Source organism: Phyllostomus hastatus, unplaced genomic scaffold, assembly GCF_019186645.2.
Source record: "Phyllostomus hastatus isolate PE091 unplaced genomic scaffold, TTU_PhHast_1.1 phas_contig_137, whole genome shotgun sequence".
NCBI classification, from domain to species: domain Eukaryota; kingdom Metazoa; phylum Chordata; class Mammalia; order Chiroptera; family Phyllostomidae; genus Phyllostomus; species Phyllostomus hastatus.
This window is the reverse complement of record NW_025333583.1, coordinates 3,492,546-3,514,074: the sequence shown is the minus strand read 5'-3', so window position 1 is coordinate 3,514,074 and position 21,529 is coordinate 3,492,546. Positions and strand designations below refer to the sequence as shown.

Sequence of the window (21,529 nt, the reverse complement as noted above, 5' to 3'; positions counted from 1 at the left end):
CTCAGAAAGAAGCTGTGGTCTAGATGAGAGAAAACAGCTCTACAGAGGCCAGGAAGAACCCCGACAGAGAAGTAAACAAACATCTCACATTAGCGAGGAAAAGTGACTTAAAAAAGAAAACATTCCAGTCGACTCTTTGGTGGTAGAAATCCGAACACAACAGATAACAGAGAAGGTGTGACTTGTGGGCTTGTCACAAGGAGACAAGCCTTTTGAGAATCTGATGCCTTGTTTAAAGGTGAATCTCAAGCAGCTAACAATGTTTTGACCACAAAAGAGGTACTCAGTAAGTATTTGTGAATTACAGATGAATGAGTGATTCAATAAATGAATGAGAGAGAAGGAAGAAAGGAAAGAAGGAAGAATAAAAGGGAAGAAGGAAGACAGGGAGAGTGGAAGGAAGGGAGAGAGAAAGAATGAGAGAGATGGGGCAGGAACTCACAACTGTGTGAGAGACGGAGTTTCTAAAGAAAGGGGAGCTTGAAATGTTTTGCGGCGTTTCTGATTGCTGTTAAGAATAAACCAATGGATGAGCAAGAGGAACAATAAATATGTATCCAAAAATCCTGGTGGGAAAGACTGAGTCAGAAGACCTTTGCAAGATTGTGTAGGTAAAGGTGTGTAAAAATTCAAAGCTGGAGAGGAGAGAAAAGACGAAGGGACCTCTCCTTGGAGTGCAACAGTATTCTCAGAGAAAAAGACCGTAAGGTGCTCTGCTGAAGAATTTAGATTTACCACAACCGGGGTCTTAGAGCTTTGAAACAGGTATTATGGGGCTTGCACGACTTGGAAATGTGGTATTATGTTAACTTTTAAGAAGGGTAACCTTAAGTAGCTTCCAGATAACTTTAAAACATTATTTAGAAAGCCATTGAATAATTTATGTTTTGATATAGAAGATGAAACTTCCCAGTATTTTAATCAACTGACAGCTCATTTTTACAGTGATCCTATAAAAGGCTAGAGTTTTCTGACCTTTCTTAAGTATATTTTTTTCATTCTCCCTCATGACTCTTTAAACTGCAACATATTGCTGGGACCTGACTCATAGAGGAGATCAATTCACAGGTGGCCATTGTTATGCCCTAAAGGAGGTGGTCTAACATGGGGAAGCATAGAATCTTCCAGCAGCCCAGCAGACTGGCCCTGGGTTCAGCCTCGAGAAAACCTTGCTGACCATGGGAGTCTTCCTCATAGGAAGCACACCTGAATTAAGTCCTAAAAGACATTTGAGCTGAAGGAATGATTTAGCTCCAGCAGAGAGAGCAGCATGACTACTGGCTGAGGTCATGATTTATCCTTTCTGTGTCCTTGAGACTCACCACCATTCACGGCACAGGCTCAGTTTGGAACTCTGTCTTAGATCTCAAACATGGCTAAGGGGGAGCATGCTGTACTGGAGCAATCTCGACATCAGGAGGAAACGTGCTGCAGGTGAGACTCGGCAGAGAACTCCAACCTCCGACCACCTCCAGTGTCACATAAAAGTTTGCATTTTTGGTCTGAAGAGCTGGAGAAGCTACCAAAGTGTCTTCACTTAGAGAGTGACAGGAGCAAATCTGCGTTTACAAGGGTAAATCTGGCAGCTTTGCAGGAAAAGATAGGCTAAGAGGCAACTGCATTAATTTAGTTAAGACATGATAAGCACCCCAACCAAAGCAGACCAGGGGAGACGGAGAGGACAGGATTAAGCTGATCCCTGCATTCAAATGACTAACTCTTACCACGGGGATGGGAATTAAGAAAATGGCAGCTGAAGGAAAGGGGGAAACGGAGCACAGTGTTTTTAAATGTCACAACCATTCATCTGGTACTTAAGAAACATGGGAGTTGTTTCTGAATTATTTCCAATCATATATTTCTCTGTTTATTGGATTAATATGTACTTATTGCGTGCTTGCTTGAACCAAACATTGTTCCAGCCATTGTAAAACCAAGGCAAAGGAGCTCCCATCGAGTTCTGTGCAGATGTCTCTGCAGTTTCTCAGCTTTTCTAGATCTCAACCGTCAGCACACAAATGCTCTTCTCCCTTCTCTCCTTCATCTGATTAAGTCTTACTCATGTTCTGCATCAGATGGAAAAGCCACTTCCTCCCGAGGGACTTCCCAGACCTCCAGTCTGGTTAGGGCCTCATTGCACCTGCCCGATACTTCCTTTGGGTGAGCGTCTGACCACATGGTGCTGAGGTCATGCTGGTTGAGTAGCCTGTGATCCTGAGGACAAGGGCCACTCTGCTTTGGTCACTGACGGGCAAAGGGTAGGCACTCAGATATTGGTGAATAAATAGTAAAAGAATTAAATGACTCGGCACAGAGAGTTGTTTCTTCCCCCATAAACATTATACCTTTTAAAAGGGAAACCAGTTATTATACTTTAAATTGGAGTTAAGGTAGCCCCTTCTGCTGAGGAAGTTCGAGGCCGCTATATGTTAATGTTCTGAATTTCTAGTTCTTACTTCTAGGTTGAGAAAAGGAACCACACATGGTTAACCAAACTCATTTCTAAAGCCTTGGCATGCTCTCAAAACATATTCAAAGCTTATGTCAGTTTTAAAGACACAAATAAAATATACTTTCCAGAACCTCCCCTTCTTTGGTTGAATTTTTGGAAAACATCTCCCACGATGTTAACTTCTGTAAACTATATTCTAAGTTGGATCTGAATATTATGATTTGATTTGAATTTTTCATATATCTTCTCTTCCTGAAGCCACGACACTTCAAGGGGTAGAGGAGTCTTATCTTATTTATGTATAGAAATAAGAATGCTTTAATTTTAGATTCCCAAGTGCCATATATAATAACATATGTTAATCTTAAAAACACTTGTCATGCTTCAAGTAAAAATAAGTCTCTGAAAGTCATTCCATAAAATTTGTTCTGAGCCTAATAGCATTATCTTCCTGTCCTGCCTCTTTAGAATCTTAGCAGTGAATAAAAGGACTTTCGATAAAGGTTAAAGAAATATCTCTCCACTCCTCAATCTAACACCCTCATTTTATTGTTATGACTAAGCATCAAATTGATGGACAGCAACATGCACCTCAAGCTCTGGGTGATAAGTAAATACTTTGTGATAAGCAATGGCGTATTTGTTTTTCAAGCAGAACTCCCCAGCCGTGATTACCGTGAGCCCTAATGTTCTTGAAAATCTTGAAATGTCATGAGATTTCGACAGTAATAACCATAGAATATATGCAATCAGTTTGCCTAGTTCTAGGCAATACCTGATTGTTATGACAGAAAAAAGGAATTATTTATTTTTCTTCCTTTCCCTTCACCTTTCAGAAGATCTCCCCCCACCCCGCCCTCCCCAACCCCCAACTTGGACTTGGAAGCATATTACCTGATCATTACAGTCAAAGCCACCTTACAGAAATAAGCAACATTCATTTATATTGTTGGAGTATTAGGGTGGAAACATTAAAATGCCTCTTTTATTGCCGGAAAAAGAAAGATGAAAATTGATAGAGTTCCCTGGCAGATCAGCAAGGTAGGGGGAGGTGAATTAATATGTGAATAGTTTTTACTTTTTCTGGCCACTTTGCCAGGTGCTTTTGAAATTTTTTTTTAACTTACTTTAATTTCTTACAAGCACCCTGAGAAGTATGTCCCCCATTATAAAAGTAGTTGAGACTCAGACATGATGGGCCTTTTACCTAAAACTAGATAGCTAGTGAATGGTTGATTAGAAATCTCAGATTATTTCTGAGATACCCCATTTTGGGCGGAGTTGAAATATCCTAGCAAGAAAAAAAATAACATTTTTGATGCTTAAGAGTATCGGTTTTAAGTGTGACATGTGGAACTAATGGAATCTGGGTTTCCTATCTTTGGGACGGTGACTTTATTGTATCATTTTATTTTCTTTACTTTTTCAATAATAGTTTATCCCAGCAGTCTATAAAAAGGTATATAAAGCTGACATTTTTAGCACTTGACCTCGAGATACCGGCAACGTCAACAAACTGCCAGATGCAGGAAATTCATGTCTGGAAAGAAATCTCGGAGTCTTAAGATATTAGGAGCACAAAAGTAGGAAATAGATATCACTGAGGATACAAAGTGGTGAAAACAAATGTTTGGGCCTAAGGCAAAAACATCCACATATCATGGCTCTGAATGAGCAATTGGGGCTCAGGGAAGCTATTAAGGGTAATGGTGAGTGAACAATTTGGAAGAAAATAGGAACGCAGCTTAATTTTACTGGAGCCGAGTTTCCACATCAAAGTATACTGCGTGATTAAAATTGTATATATGGGGCAAGCATACAAAGCAGTTAGTTATTTTAATTTATGGTGTTAAACAGGAAACATATTTTCGAGCGATAATTAGTCTGATGCATTCACTTCCTGCTCTGTGCCATTCCTAGTCCTTACCTGGCCTTCAGTGCACGTTCTGACATAAATTAGCCAAAATGTTTGCTTAGTAACTGCTGCATTATATTGGTTTCTTCAAGACTTTTCCCAAAGCAAGCGTCAGAAAATCTAACTACATTTGGCTTCAGCAAAATGGGATTTCGAAGTTGACATAACTAAAGGGTCCTCGATTGTCCTAGCTGCAGGCACAAGTACATCCAGGTCTTCTACAATGCCACCGACCTGGTCCCTGTGGTGTCCCTTCCTGGTGGCAAGAAGAATGAGGTGGATCATGGTGTGGACTGTGGTCGGACCAACCTGAGGCATTCGCCAGTCCCCGCAGTGGTCGTGGTGGCCAGAGGGATCTAGTGGCTGATTGGCTGGGTCCGAGTAACAGATCCGACTGAGAGGAAGAAGGTTGGTCTCCACACAGGAATTCCCACTACCAAGAACAGGGAGAATGAATTTTTAAGAAGCACAAATGACGGATGTCCAGGAAATTCTGTAGCTGAGCCTTCTATCTGGCTATCTCCAAAGTGGATTTTTTCTTCTTTTTTTTTTCATTTATTTTCCCTTCATAAAACAAATATGTCTGAGCGTGTAGAATGTTCTAGTGACTACTGTGATGAGCATGAAGACAGGAGACCTGCCCTCCAGAAGGTCAAGGTGAATGGGCGAACAGTCACTTGCACTCACAAAGGCCCCATGGGGCTGGGATGATGTGAACGTGATGAATTACACGATGAGTTCCGTCTGCCCCAAACTGTTGCAGATATAACCGATTATGACCCTCCTGAAAGTCTGACTTGGGGTTGAGGCATATTGCCTGTCAACACAGGAAAAGGTGTAATACATTAATCTCTTGGCTCTTACTCTGCACCACTTTCCAAGAGCATGGATTGCTTTAGCTGGAAACGACACCCGGGAGTGGCTGGTGTTGAAGGAGAAAGGGGGCACGTTCTAGAGAAGGTGGCCTGGAGGGGACACCCCAGGCAGAGCAGGGTCGCTGGCATTTGGCCTCTTGTGTCCGAGGAGAAGGCAAGAAGGAGGCAACATCAACTATAAACTCTTAAAGTCATAATCTTAATGATAAATTCTAAATATTGATTTCCTTTCATTCATTTAGAGCAAAACACCTAACGTGAAAGATTTGAATGGTTAGTGGATGGGAGCCATCCACTTGCCCACGGGTGGATTTCATTATCTCCTTTACAGCTAAAGCCTCCATTTTCCTTTCAGATTTCCCCCAATTTACTTTACAGTCAAATGTGTCCCTTCACTGATACCAGATAAATACTTTTCCTTGAAAAATGAACGTAAAAAAATCCAGGTGGCTCAGAAGTTTGCACAAGGAGAAATAGACTGAATTATGCATTAGTATCACAGATGGAATTTTGAACTCAGCTTCACAGAGTTGTCCCAGAAAAAGAAAATATTCAAGCCACCAACTCCCAGGTAGCCCTTTAGTGAGTATTCCGACTCCCTAGCCATGCTGGAAGGAAGGAGGTATACGTGGCCTGGGATGCTATTTTTCTCCAGCGGTTCTCAAGGAAGACTCTCCTGTGAAACATTGGCATGTTTGCTTCTGAAGTACACACTGAAGGCACAACCCTGTCACTTTCAGAGGTGACATCTCACCTTGGCAGCCCACCCTTCTCAGAGGTCGTGTTTTTGATCTCTGAAAGGAAATGGTTCTTAGGAAGAGACACAAGGCATTAATGCGGATAGATTTTCAAGATGACGGCCAGACAAATAACAACTCCTGTCGAATAGCAGCGTCAAAGCAGCTTTGAAATCCTGGTTGCATGGCTTTCCTTGTCAGCCTCGATCAAAAGGCGCTTTGAGAAACTGAAGCAAATGTTGAAGAAAGTTGAGAGCATGAAAAGTATAGTTGCCTAGATAATCTTGATAGTTTGAGTTAAATGTAGGATTTTGTTTTGACTCTTTGTGCATTTTTGAGGTCACAGGGTACTGCCTACTGCACTTGAGAGACATGGCCTTGCAATGCAAATGACAATTCCCTAAACGAGAATCGGGAGGTCTGGATTTAAAAGTAGGAATCTGAAAGCTGAAAGTACTGACTACATATTATATATCGGGCTCTGTGTTCGGTGCTTCAGGTACAGTTACCTCAGGTAAACTGGGTGACAAGTTCATGAGGCCACGTCTACTAGGTAACAGGTAAGGAAATGGTCTTGGGGGCCAGTAGCTAATGCTGTGCAGCTGCTTAATGAGGAAACTGAGGGTGCAGCCCAGAGCTCAGTGATTCCAGGCACAGCTACCCAGGTCTGTCCATTAGGCAATAAGTTGCTTGGGTGAGAAGTTTACTAATATTTTATCAGTTACCTCTGGGTAAACAACCTCCCTCAACTTAAGCAATTCATTATTTGTGTGTGTGTGTTTTATAAGGGAAAAACGAACCAACACAATGAGATCTTGCAACATTGCCTACACAATGTGAGGAAAAAAGTATACTTGTTTAAATTCAGGATTATGAAACTTATTTTTATTTTTATAACATGAGATGTGTCAGGCTTAATCTATCTTGAGTGTGAGAGCCTTCTTGCAAAAAGACTGCTTTCCGCAGCCCCCATACAACTGCGTTTCCAGCCAAGCATCCCTCCAGGGGAGCTGGTTCCTCCCTCACCAGCCACCCTTTCAATGCCCAGTCTGAAGCCAGAGAAGGTCCTATTTTCACAGGCATTTCTTATTTCTGCGGTCTTAGGTTGGCTTTTAAGCTTTCACTTCCCTCTTCTTCTTTGGTTTCTGAATGTCGTAAGCCGTATGGTTGTTCCCAAGTGTGTCAGGTCACGCCCTCTAGAAAGCAGACTCCAAGCCGGATGGGGTTAAAATGGTGAGGGATTGATGGAGGAGGATGTCTGGGAGAGGGAGGCAGCAGGAACGGGCAGGACAAGCCTCAGGCCAAGATGCAGGCTCGACAGCTGGGAAAGGAGAAGGAGATGGGAAAATGATTGGATAGGAAGAGCCTTCCACCAGACCTCAGCGTAGTGATGGGCACGTCGCAGCCAGCCCGGCAGTGGAACTCAGATACAGAGATTGCCCCATAGAGGACTCCCACGCTGGCCAGAAGCCGCCAGGTCCCATACCACAACACACTCAGCTATTGGCTAGAAGCTTTCCAGGAACAGAGCGCCTTGACTAAGGTGTTGCCCCAGATTTGAGGACTGTAGCTGGTGGCGGCTGCCAGAGAACTTCTGTTCTTAGAGAAGTTTCTCTCTTGACAGAGATCTGAGCCACCTACCAGTACCTGATGGGCCACCACAATTTGTCTCAAGTTCAGCAGATGCTTCTCTCTTGTAGGTCTGGGGACATTATTTTTTATATATAGTTTATAAGAGACTCTTCCTGAGGGGAACTTTATAAAAGGATGGTTAGTGCGATGACCTTCAGCTCTCATCATTGCAATTCATATGGGAGCTGTGGCTGATACTCTCACCCTCAGCTAACAGCTCTCCTGGTTTCAGTAGCTTATTGCGTGGTGAGACGAATCCCTCTTGCATGAGAGGCTGGAACCCCTAGCCACCGAAACTTTCCCAGGCCAGAGTTACTGCATGTGATGTTTCAAAAACACAGTTGGGCAAGAGAGTATCAAGAGGGGCCCCCCACATGTTTCTCTCTCTCCCATCATGTGACAGCAGCCCTGCCTCCCCCTGCTGATGGGGGCCCATGATCTCTTCCGCAGTGGAGACTGATTCTGTCGCCCGCTGACCGCTCTGTGGAGGAAGTTCAAATCGCTCAGGAGGCAGCTAGAGCTTGTTGTTCCATGGGACCCTTGATGTGTCTCCTAGAAAAAGTGTGCTCCATGTGCAGACAAGGACCTCTGACCCTGTAAAGCTCAGAACGATGGTGGCAAGAAGTACAAAATCCCCCCAGTGCCTCATTGGTTGTCAGCTAACTTCACTCCTCATGGCAAGTTCTCTCTTGAAGGGACATCTCTGCAGCATGCACCACAGCTGCTGTACCGGTACTGGGTCCCCTCCCTGTAAGAAGATTCTGATCCCCGCATATTCCCGTGTAACCTGCAGTGCTTTGCTGTGGGAGGAGGACCCTTCCCCACCCCATTCACATCCAGATTGGACATGAGACTGGTGTTAGCCAATGAAATATGAGTGAAAAATTAGATGCCTCATCTGAGCAGAAGCTTTCTCCCTCTGTCCACCCGGGGACATATCCCATGGGAGCTAGATCCTAGAGTAAAGACATCGGGAGTGTAGTTCCAGCTGATACACGGCAACTCAACTGTTACAAACAAGCAATAAACCGTTGCTGTTGTGAATCAGTAAGAATTGGCAATTGTTTGTTACTGTAGTGCAACCTAACAAAGTTTAATACACTCTACCTTTCATTTATTTATGTTTGTTTTTCTTCTTACCTATGATATGTCACCAGGTCTCTGACAAGTCTCCTGTGTCCCACTTCTGGGTAATTGTGTCTCCTGGCTGTTTCTAACTTACACCTAACACATGTCCGCTCCTCAGCAGATCTTACTCTTGTTCTTAATGTTGCTGGGGGGTATCTGGATTAGCTACAAAAGTAACATCTGGATATAGTTTCTAAAAATACAAACCCACTACACCTATACAGATTCTGATTCAACTGATAGGATTCAACTAAGTTGTCCTTAGTGTAGGCCCAGGAATCTGCATATTATTTTAGAACCTCTACGTGTTTCTATAGGGAATTCAGGAATTAATTGTATGGTATGTTCCACAATCTTCAATTTGCTTTCAACTAATTGGCTTTACTGGCCTCTTGAACCTAATGTGTCATAACCTTTATTGCTTGCACCCTTATCTGTGACGTGGACAATGGCCTTTGTATCCAACTTATCTTACCCACCTTTCTTCATCCTGCATTCCCAGCCCAGTCCAATTAAACCTGCACATGAGAGTGGCTATTATTTGATGCATACACTGAATTACCCTTTGCAAGAAGTGTTAGTGTCTCTGTCTGTGTGTGTACATGTATGTGTATGAAATAAAACACAGAGAGTCAATGAAAGTGTTTTATGCTGGAAAAAAAAGGTATTTTTGAAATTGAATTATCTATTTGGGGTAAGGTACAGGCCCTATTTAGGTCAGAAGTAACAGAGAAATTGCTGATGCAATTATTCCTCGTAACTGTCTCCCAAACGCCTATGTGCATCAGTAACGTGCATTAATGCCCACATGTGTCTGTCTTACAGAGACTAAGATAAGCGTCTCAATAAATCCCTCAAGTACCTAGCACCTTTTGCTCAGTGATAATGGCAAGGAAAATAAGGAAAGGGCATGAGGAAGGGAAACGATGGAAGTCAAAGTTATAGGAAGTCAAGTATCTCACCCTCTGTGAGAAAGATCAAGGCCACAATCATCACAAAGCAAAGGCAGACCTTCCCATTGCCCCATGCCCACCCCCAGCCTCACCACCTCTCTTCTGTCTGAGATTCTCAACGAGTTTTGGCAAACCATTGCATTTGAGCAAGCTTCTAGTTACTTTCTGATAGATGTTCTTGAAAGCACAGAAAGTAGCAGGCATGAAAACACCGCGCCGACGTAGGATGCGTACCACCGCGGAGTGACAACCTCCACTGCGCGCTCCTTGGTTGCGTTCACGCTTCGGGACAGCCGCCGCACTAATGAGTGCATGGAGCTCCCAGCCACGTCCACTCTGTTTTACAAAGACGGAGTGCCTAGAATCCGAATATCAACTCAAGACATTCTGAAAAAAAAAAAGAAATAAAAATAAAAACTATTTTTGGCTGAGTGGCAAGTTGTCATCAGAATTACATGCCCAAAACAGAGTCTCATGTGCTCGTTGAACCCTTGCTGGCTGAGCCCATCATGTTCATCTCACTGCCAGAAGTCCTCAGGTGAGGAGGGGAAAACCTCACGCTGTTTTTACCAGAATGATATTTTTATGACAAGTGCAGCAGTGATGTGAAAGACGGATAAAGAGAAATGCAAGGCCTTACTTGGCATTTCTTAAAGTTTTAAAGACAGAGTCAACTACAATTAAGGTTTAAAAAAAAACTAAAATAAACTTCTAGAAAGGTAGACTCAACAGGATTCCAAAATTCATACACTCAAAGATACTTTTTAGCATTCATATACATGTCTAAGAAATCAGTCAAATGTTTCTAATGGTTATTTTTGTTTCCTCTAATGACAAATGAAAATGTGAGGAAAATGCTAGAAAAATCTCTTAAAAGTTCATATTAATATTCATATCCTTTTTCTTTATAAAAGAGTCACCATTACTTATTGTCATAGAGAAGGGCCCAAGAGTCATTTCCCATATGATTCAACCTTAGAGTTTTTTGTTTTTACATTTTTGTTCAAACTTTTCTATATAAAACTTAAGAAACTTACATTTGGAAACTTTGTATATTCTGATTATTTATTAGGTGTACAGAACTACCCTAGGATCAGATGCTATTTTAAATATGCCTCTTTATTAGACGATGTTATTTTTTTGAAAGATTTTATTTATTTATTTATTTATTTTTAGAGAGGGAAGGGAGGGAGAGAGAGAGAGAGAGGAACATCAATGTGTGGTTGCTGGGGGCTGTGGCCTGCAACCCAGGCATGTACCCTGACTGGGAATCGAACCTGCGACACTTTCGTTCGCAGCCTGTGCTCAATCCACTGAGCTACGCCAGCCAGGAGATGATGTTATTTTTATCCTGTGATGCTAGCTTATAGTAGAACTAAGGTTGCAGTGTAAGTGAGGTTCCTGGAGAACTAGAGGAGGTTGACAAGTCCATCAGTGATGTGAACAAGTATTTTTCCTCCCTCCTTCCCTTCCTCCCACCTTTCCTTCCTTCCTTCCTTCCTTCCTTTCCCTTCCCTACTCTTCCTTCCTGCCGTTCTTCCTTCCTCTCTCCCTTCCTCTTTCTCCTTTCTCTCTCCTCCTTGTGCCTGGTAACAGAAACCCCCAGCTTTGTCGTTTGTTTCATCTTTCCCACTGTATTAACTAGGTAAAAGTCGGGGTGACTCTGATGAAATGAAGAGTCTCAAGGGCTGTCCACTTGACCTCAATCATGTGCCAAAAGACAGTCTACAACTCCTTGTCATGAATTCTTATTTACTTATTAAGCCACCGGCACAATTTACCTCAAAGGGAAGAAAAACAATCCAGGATGAAATGTGCTTTGCGCTTTTTTCTTTGGAGTACAATTTCGAGAGTATCTGGATACCAGGGTACCAGGAAGTGTGTTAGGATTTCTGATCGCAGTAAAGTTACGTTTGTTGTGCTGTCATGTTTAGTGCAAAGTGTGGCCTGTTTTGTTGCTAATGGGCATGTCTGGGCATCGGTATGGAGCTAAAATTTGAACTAGCACCTCTGATAAAAGTGGCTGCACCCCTGACCTTGCATGCCCCGGCTCGGTTTCTCTCCATGGATTGCGCTCTGCTTTCTCTTACAGCATAGATGGAGAAGGAGGGCGAGGCCACGAAGCAAGTTACGTGGGCAAACATTTCCGCATGGGATTCATGACGATGCCTGCACCTCAGGACCGACTTCCCCATCCTTGCTCCAGTGGCTTTTCCGTGAGGTCACAGTCCCTGCACTCGGTTGGGGGCACAGATGATGACCGCAGCTGTGGCATCCGGAAACAACCACCCCCCAAGCCCAAGCGGGACCCCAGTACCAAGCTGAGCACGTCGTCGGAGACGGTCAACAGCACAGCTGCCAGCAAGGGTGGCAAAGCCCCTGAGCGCACGGAAGGTAAACCGCCCCAGGCCCCCTTCCCCTAGAAGAGGGTTTCAGGCCGAGGGTTACATTACTAAGGAGCCTCTGCTGTCCTCCTCCCCGGGTCCCAGAGTCCTCCATCTTTCTGAGGTCCCACAAATGCAGGATTTAAGGCGCAGGGAAGCTAACGTTTGAGTGCTGTCAAAAGACACAGAGAAAAATGTATTGGATTTATCTGAACAGGAAGGCAATATGGGTTTCTCACCTCCTGAAAGCTTCAAATTATTAGGAAATTATTTTGCCTAGAAATGTATGTTATCTTGCTTTTTATAGGTATTGTTTATATAACCAAAGAAGGAGTACGTGATCATTTGGGGAAACATAATGCAGGGAAATATAAAGAAGAAAAAATGTATTCATTCCTTAAAATAATCAGTTTTACATTTTGGTATACTTCCTTCGTGTGTGTGTGAATGTGTGTGTGTGTGTGTGTATGAAGGAAGTACATATATATATATTTCAGTGTCTATTTTCCCTCAGCTGTGAAATATATATATATATCAAATATATCTCAGCTTCCTGGCTGGTGTCTATGACTATAAATTAGGTCAGGCTAATCCCGGATCTCATCAGCTCTTTGGTCCTTACTTAGATCAGTAAGTCTCAGCTTTCCGGAGTTTTTCCTGAGACTCCTGTGGCAGGAGAGTAGTCTCGAACCTGGTTTGATTAGAAGCCCATTAAGATTTCTGTGAGCCCTGGCTGGCATAGCTCAGTGGATTGAGCTCGGGCTGCGAACCAAAGCATCGCAGGTTCGATTCCCAGTCAGGGCACATGCCTGGGTTGCAGGCCACGGCCCCCAGCAACCGCACACTGATGTTTCTCTCTCTCTCTCTCTCTCTCTCTTTCTCCCTCCCTTCCCTCTCTAAAAATAAATAAATGAAATCTTAAAAAAATATTTTTGTGTGTGAGCTGTGGAAAACACGTTATGGTTCCCAGTGCTGCTGGTGGCCAGTGTGAGAGCATGGCTGTACCAGGTCCCCTGGCCTTTCTCCCACCCTGTTTGCCCCTGACATTCTCCACCGCAGCACCCAGCACAGAGGGCATCACAGTGTTTTGCATTTGAGTGGAAGCCAGGTAGGTGGTCCTTTCCTCAGCTGGGCAGGTTTCTTTGTCACCTGGGCTCCCCAGACCCCATGGAATCTGCGTCTTTTCCTGGTCTGATCTTTCCACAGAGGCTGAAACCCAGTCTGTAAGGGGGGCTGGCCATGAGGCATGTCCCGTATTTCCCATTACCCTCATCTCTCATTTTTTCCCACATTAGTGCCCAAGTGCCTATTTAGCCAAAGAATAGGACCTTCAGTGCATACTGAAAAATATAAATAAATGCTTGGAGATGAAGCTAATCCAGACATGCTATATAGAAAAGTATCCACTTAGGTTCAGTTTTTCCTATTACCCATTTATGCAAAAATGGAACATGAGTGTGTATATATATGTGTGTGTGTGTGTGAGAGAATACAAATGTAAATGACATGTATGTGTACACAAATTTACAAAGTTGAAATCATTGTGCATAGAGTTGTGTGCTATGTATTATCATTTAATTTCTTATGACTATTCCCTATGGCATTCAATTTGTTAAAAAAAACACCATTTTTAAGGAGAGAAGTGTCTATCACAGTACTTTAATCGTTACCTCCTTGATGGATACTTGCATTGGTCCCAGTCTGGTTTGCTGTGATGAACAGCACAACAGAGGTGGTGTGTGTATATCTGTGTCTATTCATGTAACTATTTTTTTCTGCTGCCTTAGCATATTTGACTCTCTTTTTTTTCTCATGATTCAAGGTCATCAGTATGTCCTTCAACCTGTAACACATATATGCTTTTAGAAACAATTCAGGTGTTTGGTTTACTTGTTAATACACTAAGGGGCCCGAGAGATCTGCCTTTTGAACATTTTCAATATTGTTCTCAGATTTCCTCTGATACTGACACATGGTGCCTTTCATTCCTTTTTGTTTTCTGTGATCTTGTTTCCAGAGGTTACCTCTCTCCTGCTTCTGTACCAGGAAACTATGTGATCAATTACATCAGATTGTTAGCAGAAGAACTTGACTCATTTAGAAGAGTGGTGTCTGAAGGAAGAGGGCCTGAACTAGTTTAGAGGGATCCGAGAATAGAAGGGAATAAAGAACCAGCCAAGGAGGAGGGGAGAGATGGAAGAGACAAGGAAAGCAGTCAGTAAGGAGGGGCTTATCAAGCACTATAATGCTTCTAGAAACAGTCCTGGAAGCAGTGTCAAATACACACTTCAGAGTAGCCCCCCATGGGGCATGGGGACCTGGGGTGTTCCCAGTGAACACCAGCTGAAAGTCATCATGATTTTCCCCTGAAGGAAACATTTGGGTGGCAATTCAGTGGTTTTAAAAACAGAACTGATGGCCATTCATTTGAGATGCTTTAGGTAGCTAATTCCTGAAATAGAAACGCTCCTAATTCTTTCAGATCCCTTGCTCATCTAAAGATCTAGGGTTCTCAGTAGCTCGTTATCAAACAGTAGAGGTTCCATTTTCTTTATTTCTTCTAAGGATACAATTAGAGCAGCAGCAAAGACTTAAGTTAGACTTGGAAGACTGCTCGATGGATGGGCAGCAAAGTTTATTAAAACTAGGTCCAGCTTCGACACCAAGAGGAGCTCCGAAGGTGCGTTAAGGAGCTTTCAGCTGCCGTGTGTCTTTGAGGAGGGTCAGTGGACCAGAGGGACTGTTAGGACCTGGTGCAGAAATGGTCAACTTCTGTAGAAGAGTGATTCTCCATGCAAATTTTGCCTTCTCAAAACACTTAATGAAAAGGCAATTGTAAAACTGGATACATTCAAATCTCTCCTTTCACGTTACGACTTCTGTAACAATAGGACTCAGTTCAGAGACGGGCATAAACCTCCGGTCCCAGTGAATGCATTCGTGTGTGTGCGCTCAAAGCCAAACCTGTACAAATATGTAGATCTTCCTTTTGCAAATTCTCAGTTCTTTATAATTGTCAGTTAACTGGAGTTTATGATGTAGCATATGTTTTCTTCACAAATTTTCTTCCTATCAAAATTACAACAAAAATGAAAACTGACTTTTATAAGTCTTAGTCTTTCTTTTTATATTAAATGTCAGCAAAATCAAAATATTGATTCAGTGGCATTAGAACGATTTCCATGGTAACCAGCTTCTCTTTAAGTAAGGGATTATGACTTCCCTGTGGATAAAAGTTAAAAAGAAATGGACTTGTAGCAAAACAGTTTTCCAGAGTAGGAAAAAAATGGTGTAATGATGAACACAAACAAAATAAAATCACACACCAAGAACCATAAAATTTAGTTTTTAAAAATTATCTTGCCTCATTAAAAATATATATTTACTATGCTATTTTAGAAATGTCTACAATAATATCTTTTAAACATATATAGTACAGAAGACAAATGGGCAATAATTGCCTTTTTTATTGCTTCCCTGTAGTCCCTGCTTAGTTTGAGGAAATATTAGACAAAGTAAAGGAAGATAACTACAAAGGATGAGGGTCCCTTCAATCTCTGTCCCACGTGCAATCCAGACAAAGCAGAACCGCGAAACCTCACAACCACCATTCCCATTGCTCAAGGAAACACACACCCATTCTTGAAGAGCATCATTGGTAGAGACAGCACAGCCTATGGCATAGGCAAAGGACACTGTACTTAGAATTGACATGCAAATGGTGACTTCGGACAAATGACCCAGTGAGAGAGTTCCTTTACCTTAACCATGGGTATAAAGAAGTGAATACTGACTGCACCCTGCCTCCTCACAGCTTTATGACAGCCCTGTGAGCCAAGATCTGCAAGGGTGCGTGGGTGACAGAAATTGCTATACAAATACAAGTGAATGCTATTTTAAGTGTGGAATTATCACCTGGACTAACAGGTACTATAGCCCTGAATACCATGGCACTTTGCTTTGGTGAAGCACATATATTAAAAATAAATAAGAGAGGAAAAGAAAGACCACACGTATACACATTCTATGTGCTAGAGGCTTAAACATTTTACATAATCACCCAAATAGGCAAGGAAGCCTCTTCCAGGTGAAATAATCTTTTCACAATATGATGACATTAATTTAATACTTAGTATAATGAAGAAAGCAAACTTTTATTGCACTTCAAGTACCTGTACACTTTAGAATCCTTAAAAAAGAAATATGTTTAGTTAAGTTTTTCTTATGCTTTTATTACAAGTCTATACTATTAGTTGACAAACCACTAAATATTTTAACTTTCATTTGTTATGAACGCTTCCTTCAAGTCATTCCCAGTCCTTAACTTACAGTTTTATTTCATGATTGTCTCTTGGCAAGTAACGAGGAGATGTTTTTGAACTGGGATAGTGTACCTGGTTTCTGATTTTTAGCTTCTAGAAATGTTTAGTTGAGTCATGTGTGTGAATCCAAGTTGGAACTCCTGCAGTAATATTTGGAATCATGAATGCCCTTAGAAACGTGAACGGTGTGGTTGAGCCAGAACCAAGGGAGGAAGGCCAAGGTCACTCTAGGGTAGCAGCTTTAAAAACAGAAACACATTTCTCCTTCAAGGTGACCTAAAAATGTAAATCACAGCCTCTAGCAATGTTGTTTCTCATGCCTCCATTTTGTCAGCGGATACATGTAGCATCCGCCTTGCAGGCCTGGGGATCCCGTGGCAAAAGGAACAGGATTGGTCCTTTCCCTCGTCTCCCTACCAGTTTTGCTGCCAACTCTCCATCTCAGGCTGTGTTTCCCTCTACACATCATGAAGCAAGCCCTGACTCAAAGAAATTATTTCTAGAAACCAGAAAGTCTGGCATGACAACCAGGAGAGCTTCCTCCCTGTAATTAGTTGTTTAGCTCTGGAAGGAACAGTTTAGCCAGCTTAATAATGTGACTTTTCCTGCAAGGATATGTGTTGCGCTTTTGCTGTTTGGTGTTGACGTTGGAAAGATGCCTGACTCTGATTTTCTACTAATGTAAAGCTCCCGAAGCGACCCGCGGGTGTTGCAGGAGAGAGAGTGCGCGAACAGGTTGTGTGTGCTTACCGCCTGGGCCCTCCCAGGTGTCCCGGGTCGTAATCCCAGTTTGGGCACCTACATTAGCACCAGGCAGAGCCAGCCCCATATCGACATCCCTTCCTCAGCGACTGACCCAGATCTCTGATGCTTTATCAAGTGATCTTAATTGTTTCTTTTATAACTCTGCATGACATGTTAGGAAAACAGGGCAGTGGAGGCAAACAGACTTTGGTTTCTGGTCGGCACTGCCAGCACGCACACATCTCTCTTGGCCTCAGTTTCCTCTCTGCAAAGTGCAATGGGAATGCTGATCTTGTGTGGTAGGTGGAATTCAGGATGCTACCCATGATTCTCTGCTCCTTGGGATGCCCACCCTTTATTATATTCCCTGGAAACACCATCTATCCCTTGAGGATACAGGGAACCATGCGGCAAGGAATGTGGGTGGCCTCTAAGGATTGAGAATGACCCAACTAAAAGCCAGCAAGAACCCGGAGGCCTCAGTCCTGTAACTGTAAGGAACTGAAATCTGCCAACAATAGTAATGACCTTAGAAGTGGATTCTCCCCACAGGACTCACTGTGGGTGCCGCCTTGACCTCAGCCTGTGATACCTTGCACAGGGAACCCAGCCTTCTGGGTTCTGGCTGTGTGCCTAGGCTTCCGATCTATAGACCTGTGACCCAGTGAGGGGTGTTCATGTTTAAGCCGCTGTGTCTGTGATCACTTGTTACGTAGCAGTGGAAAAGCAATGCATCTTATCAAGTGGTCGGGCAGAATATGCGGGGTGAAATACATGAGCGAAACACGTAGCTTAGAATAGATTCTCAGGAACGTTTCTGTCCTCCTGCTCTCAGCGCCAGGCTGTAGCCTCGGACAGCGGAGGGTGGTTAGGACAGTCCCCGTGGCTTTCCAAACTTTCCTGCTGAGACCTCCAAAGCGAATGGGATGATGGACACCCAGAAGATGCTGACAAATTAGGCCTTTTGAGTCTCTGCTTAGCTCTTTCTGAATTTGTTTGGATCTTTTCCTGAGAGGGTCCTTTCTTTCTCACTAACAGCCTTTCTTCTCTCAAAGGGCCCAGAACTGTTTTTTCGAGTGGCGTTTGAATGGCTCACGTAAATCCGAGCACCGCGTCTGCTTTGGGCCCTTGTCCGCATCCCAAGTGGCACTCGTACTTCCTGAGGTGTGCCCAAGAAGGGCTCGACGCCCCTCGTGGCGCTGCAGTAATAAAACACCAAGGGAGTGCAAAACAGGCTCTCCAGATCTTCATCATTTTGGCATTTGGTGGAGAGATGTAGGCGATTATCAGTGAAGGCCCACATTCCTGGATTTCTCTTTCCAGGCTGACAGTCAGAAGCTGCGAGGCTTCCCAGTGTCACAGCCATCTGTCAAACCAGGCACTGCTCAGATGGAGATGGAGCTGTACATCTCCAGTGTGTGATCTTTTTCTCAGCCTACCCTGAAGCCCATGAATGAAACAGTTTGTACGTCAAATCACCATGCCACACATCTCTCGGGCCTCGCTCGCCACGATGGGTGGTTCTAGTCTGAAAACTACCCCGCCTCGTTAGTGGTTTCACCCATCACGTTTCTCTTAAGCGGCTGGATTTGACTTCATTTATCTCAGTGTCTCAGCATCGTAAGAGGATTTGGGTCCATGTTGTTGGCTCCAATGGATAATTTAATAAGAAACCAACAAACTCGCATTTCTTGAGAGTTTGTTGTGATCAGGGCATTGATTTGGAGGGTGTTTGACTGCTATGCCAAAAATTGACACACGTAAGTCCCTTAAAATACCACACCTTCATTGTCTCACAGTTTCTCAGGGTCAAGAGTCTTCCAGGGTTGCCCAAGACTGGAATCCAGGTGCCACTGGAACTGGGTCAGCTTTCTTGCCATGCTCATCAAACTGTAGGCAGAATTCTTGTCCCTGAGGCTGTGGAACACATGATAGCTTCCTGCTTCAAGGATAGAAAGAGAGAGACTCTCTCCCTTGGATTCTGTCCCTCCAGGGAAGGCCTGGATCTTTAAATAGCTGGACCAGGATAACTTGCCTTGTGATGAACTCAGAGTCAACAAACTGGGAAACTTGATTATAACTGGAAACTCCCTTCACCTCTCTTTCCATATCCTGTAACTTAATCACAGGAAAAAAAAAAAAAACGCCATCTAATTCGCAGTCCCATTTGCACTCAAGGACAGAGAATTATAAAAGTCCCAGAGGTCAGGACTCTCATGGGCCGGCCTAAAAATCTGCCGACTCAGATACAAAGAAGATGTATATGCTGTTTTCTTAGAAACTATCCAACTGTGTGGTTGGATGCTTCAGAAATCAACTTGTGGGAAGTGAATTAATAGGGCAAGAAGGAGACTATAATTCAGTAGAATAATATAAATATCACAGGACAGTCTCAATGATCAGTAAACAGATAGGGCCAACGACAATTCCCCTCCCCACTTCTCTCTTTGACTGTTCTTTTTCCCGTCTGATGGGAGTGGGCCCCGCTGCAAAATGCCTGCATTATTCCATTGAGTTGAAAGCGGGAAAATCTTTTTTTTTTTGGCTTCAGCCTCTTTTGGGAGACATGAGAAAATACATTCCTTAGCTTAGCAGCCCCTACACCCAAGAACTTCTAGAAAACCCACGTAAAATATTGACAAAAATGGTGCAGATATTAAAAATTATAGTGTATATAAATAAATGTCTCTTTGATCCTCCCTGCCAGTCTTCCTAGTGCGTGAGTCTCTTGTAGACCTAGTGGGCTAGACTGACCCAGCACTGTCACTGTCCCCTAAAACACCAGATGGGTGTGGCCTAGACAATGCCCAGTGGCCTTGATATAGTACTCCCTGGTGCTTTAACCTGTGGATTTCTCCAGAACCCCAGGATTGTAGGGATTGGTGATTATAATTTATACTAAACAACTCCACTTGCCTGTTAAGTAGCATTTTAATGGCAAATGAAGATGAGACTGCATGTTCTCAAGTTACGCAGCTTATGAATTGCAGCACTGCATTCATTTCCAATTATGGATGAATGGACCTCAGAAAGCATGCATCCTTGAATGAAGCGGGGGTCACTAATGCAGCCCTCATTACAACTTTTCCATGCTCTCTGTTTTTGGCTGGCCTCACGCTTGGATAGAGATTTATCCATGCAATTATACTAAAGCACTATGGAGTAATGTAGTGAATCATTAAATCACTGAGATTTTGTAAGGAACATGGAGGAAATGAGTCGATAGCCTGTCTTTCTTACAGGTCTTCTTCCTCACTTACTTCTCTACAAAGCCGTTCCTCTTTCCTTTGACTTCAGTCTGGCCCTTAAATGTGCTATTTTACAAACGAGTCTTCCAGGGTACTAATTGAAAGAGTTAATGCATTTCAAGTATCTTTAATGTAAAAAGAAGTTCCGGCATTTGGAGACTTGAGAGGAAAAGCACAGTGATTCACAACCATCAGGGTCAGAGCTTTGGACATCGTCTACCCATTGCCTCGGTCCCAGCTTTGCTGACAACACAGCAACCTCTCGGGATGATTTAAAATACGAGATTGTTGTCTGCTCTTCTTAGGTGTGCAACATCTAATGCTGTGTTTCCTCCATTGTTTTTGCATCTCCACATCTTAGTGTGCACAGAAATTAGTTATGCATGGTGGCAAATACACTTGGCACCATGTAAATTTTAGTTCATCCTCATTTTATAATTAAAGAATGTTCAGCTTATGCCTTTTAGATAAGGTTCAACAACCCAAGTTTCTCAATTGTGACATAATAAAGAGCTGGGATTTCTCTCCCTTAAGTGCTTGTGGAAGTTAGTGTTCATCTTTCCTACTCTTCTCCATGCCGGAGTTTCTCTGAGCCATTCCTGTGGCAGCCTTGCAGGCCAGGCATATCCGCCCAGATTAATTCTGTTTTGCCAACCTACAGAAATCCAGCTTCTGAGAAGATTTACACCCTCCCTTCCAGAAGACTGTGTAAAGCCACTACTTAAGGCAGGATGGCTGCATGTGTACATAAATCTTGCCTTTCATTGACCTCCACGTCACATTCACTTATTGCAGACAAACTGCTTGTATCATGTGGCCCTATGTCTGTTACCGAGAGTTTTCATGAGATGTGTTGCTTTCTGTGATCTTTTTCTTAAGTGGGAAGACAGTGATTTAAGGCAAGCTCTTCTTAAATTATTTTTGCTACTAAGATGTATTAAACTAAGTTGACTATATGGAGAAGAACATGGGAACACATCACCCTTTGGAAATCTCTGCTTTCTGACAACTTCATCTAATGAGAACAGCTGAAAACTAAGACGAATCAAAAAGAGCTTAGGGGAGCCCAAATCCTTCTTGTACTGAGTCTCAGTGAATTTTACAGAATGTCAATTTCAGGATTTTTTCTTTTAACTTGC

General features: G+C 43.0%; 1 protein-coding gene across 1 annotated transcript in view; it reads left to right on the top strand.

Annotated features, from left to right (window-relative positions):
• NYAP2 (neuronal tyrosine-phosphorylated phosphoinositide-3-kinase adaptor 2) overlaps positions 1-21,529 on the top strand; it is a 211,431-nt gene that overhangs the window by 84,962 nt on the left and 104,940 nt on the right. The window contains exon 3 of the mRNA XM_045851867.1: positions 11,785-12,086. Within this exon, the coding sequence (XP_045707823.1) occupies positions 11,785-12,086 (302 nt within the window). The remainder of the gene's footprint in view (positions 1-11,784; positions 12,087-21,529) is intronic.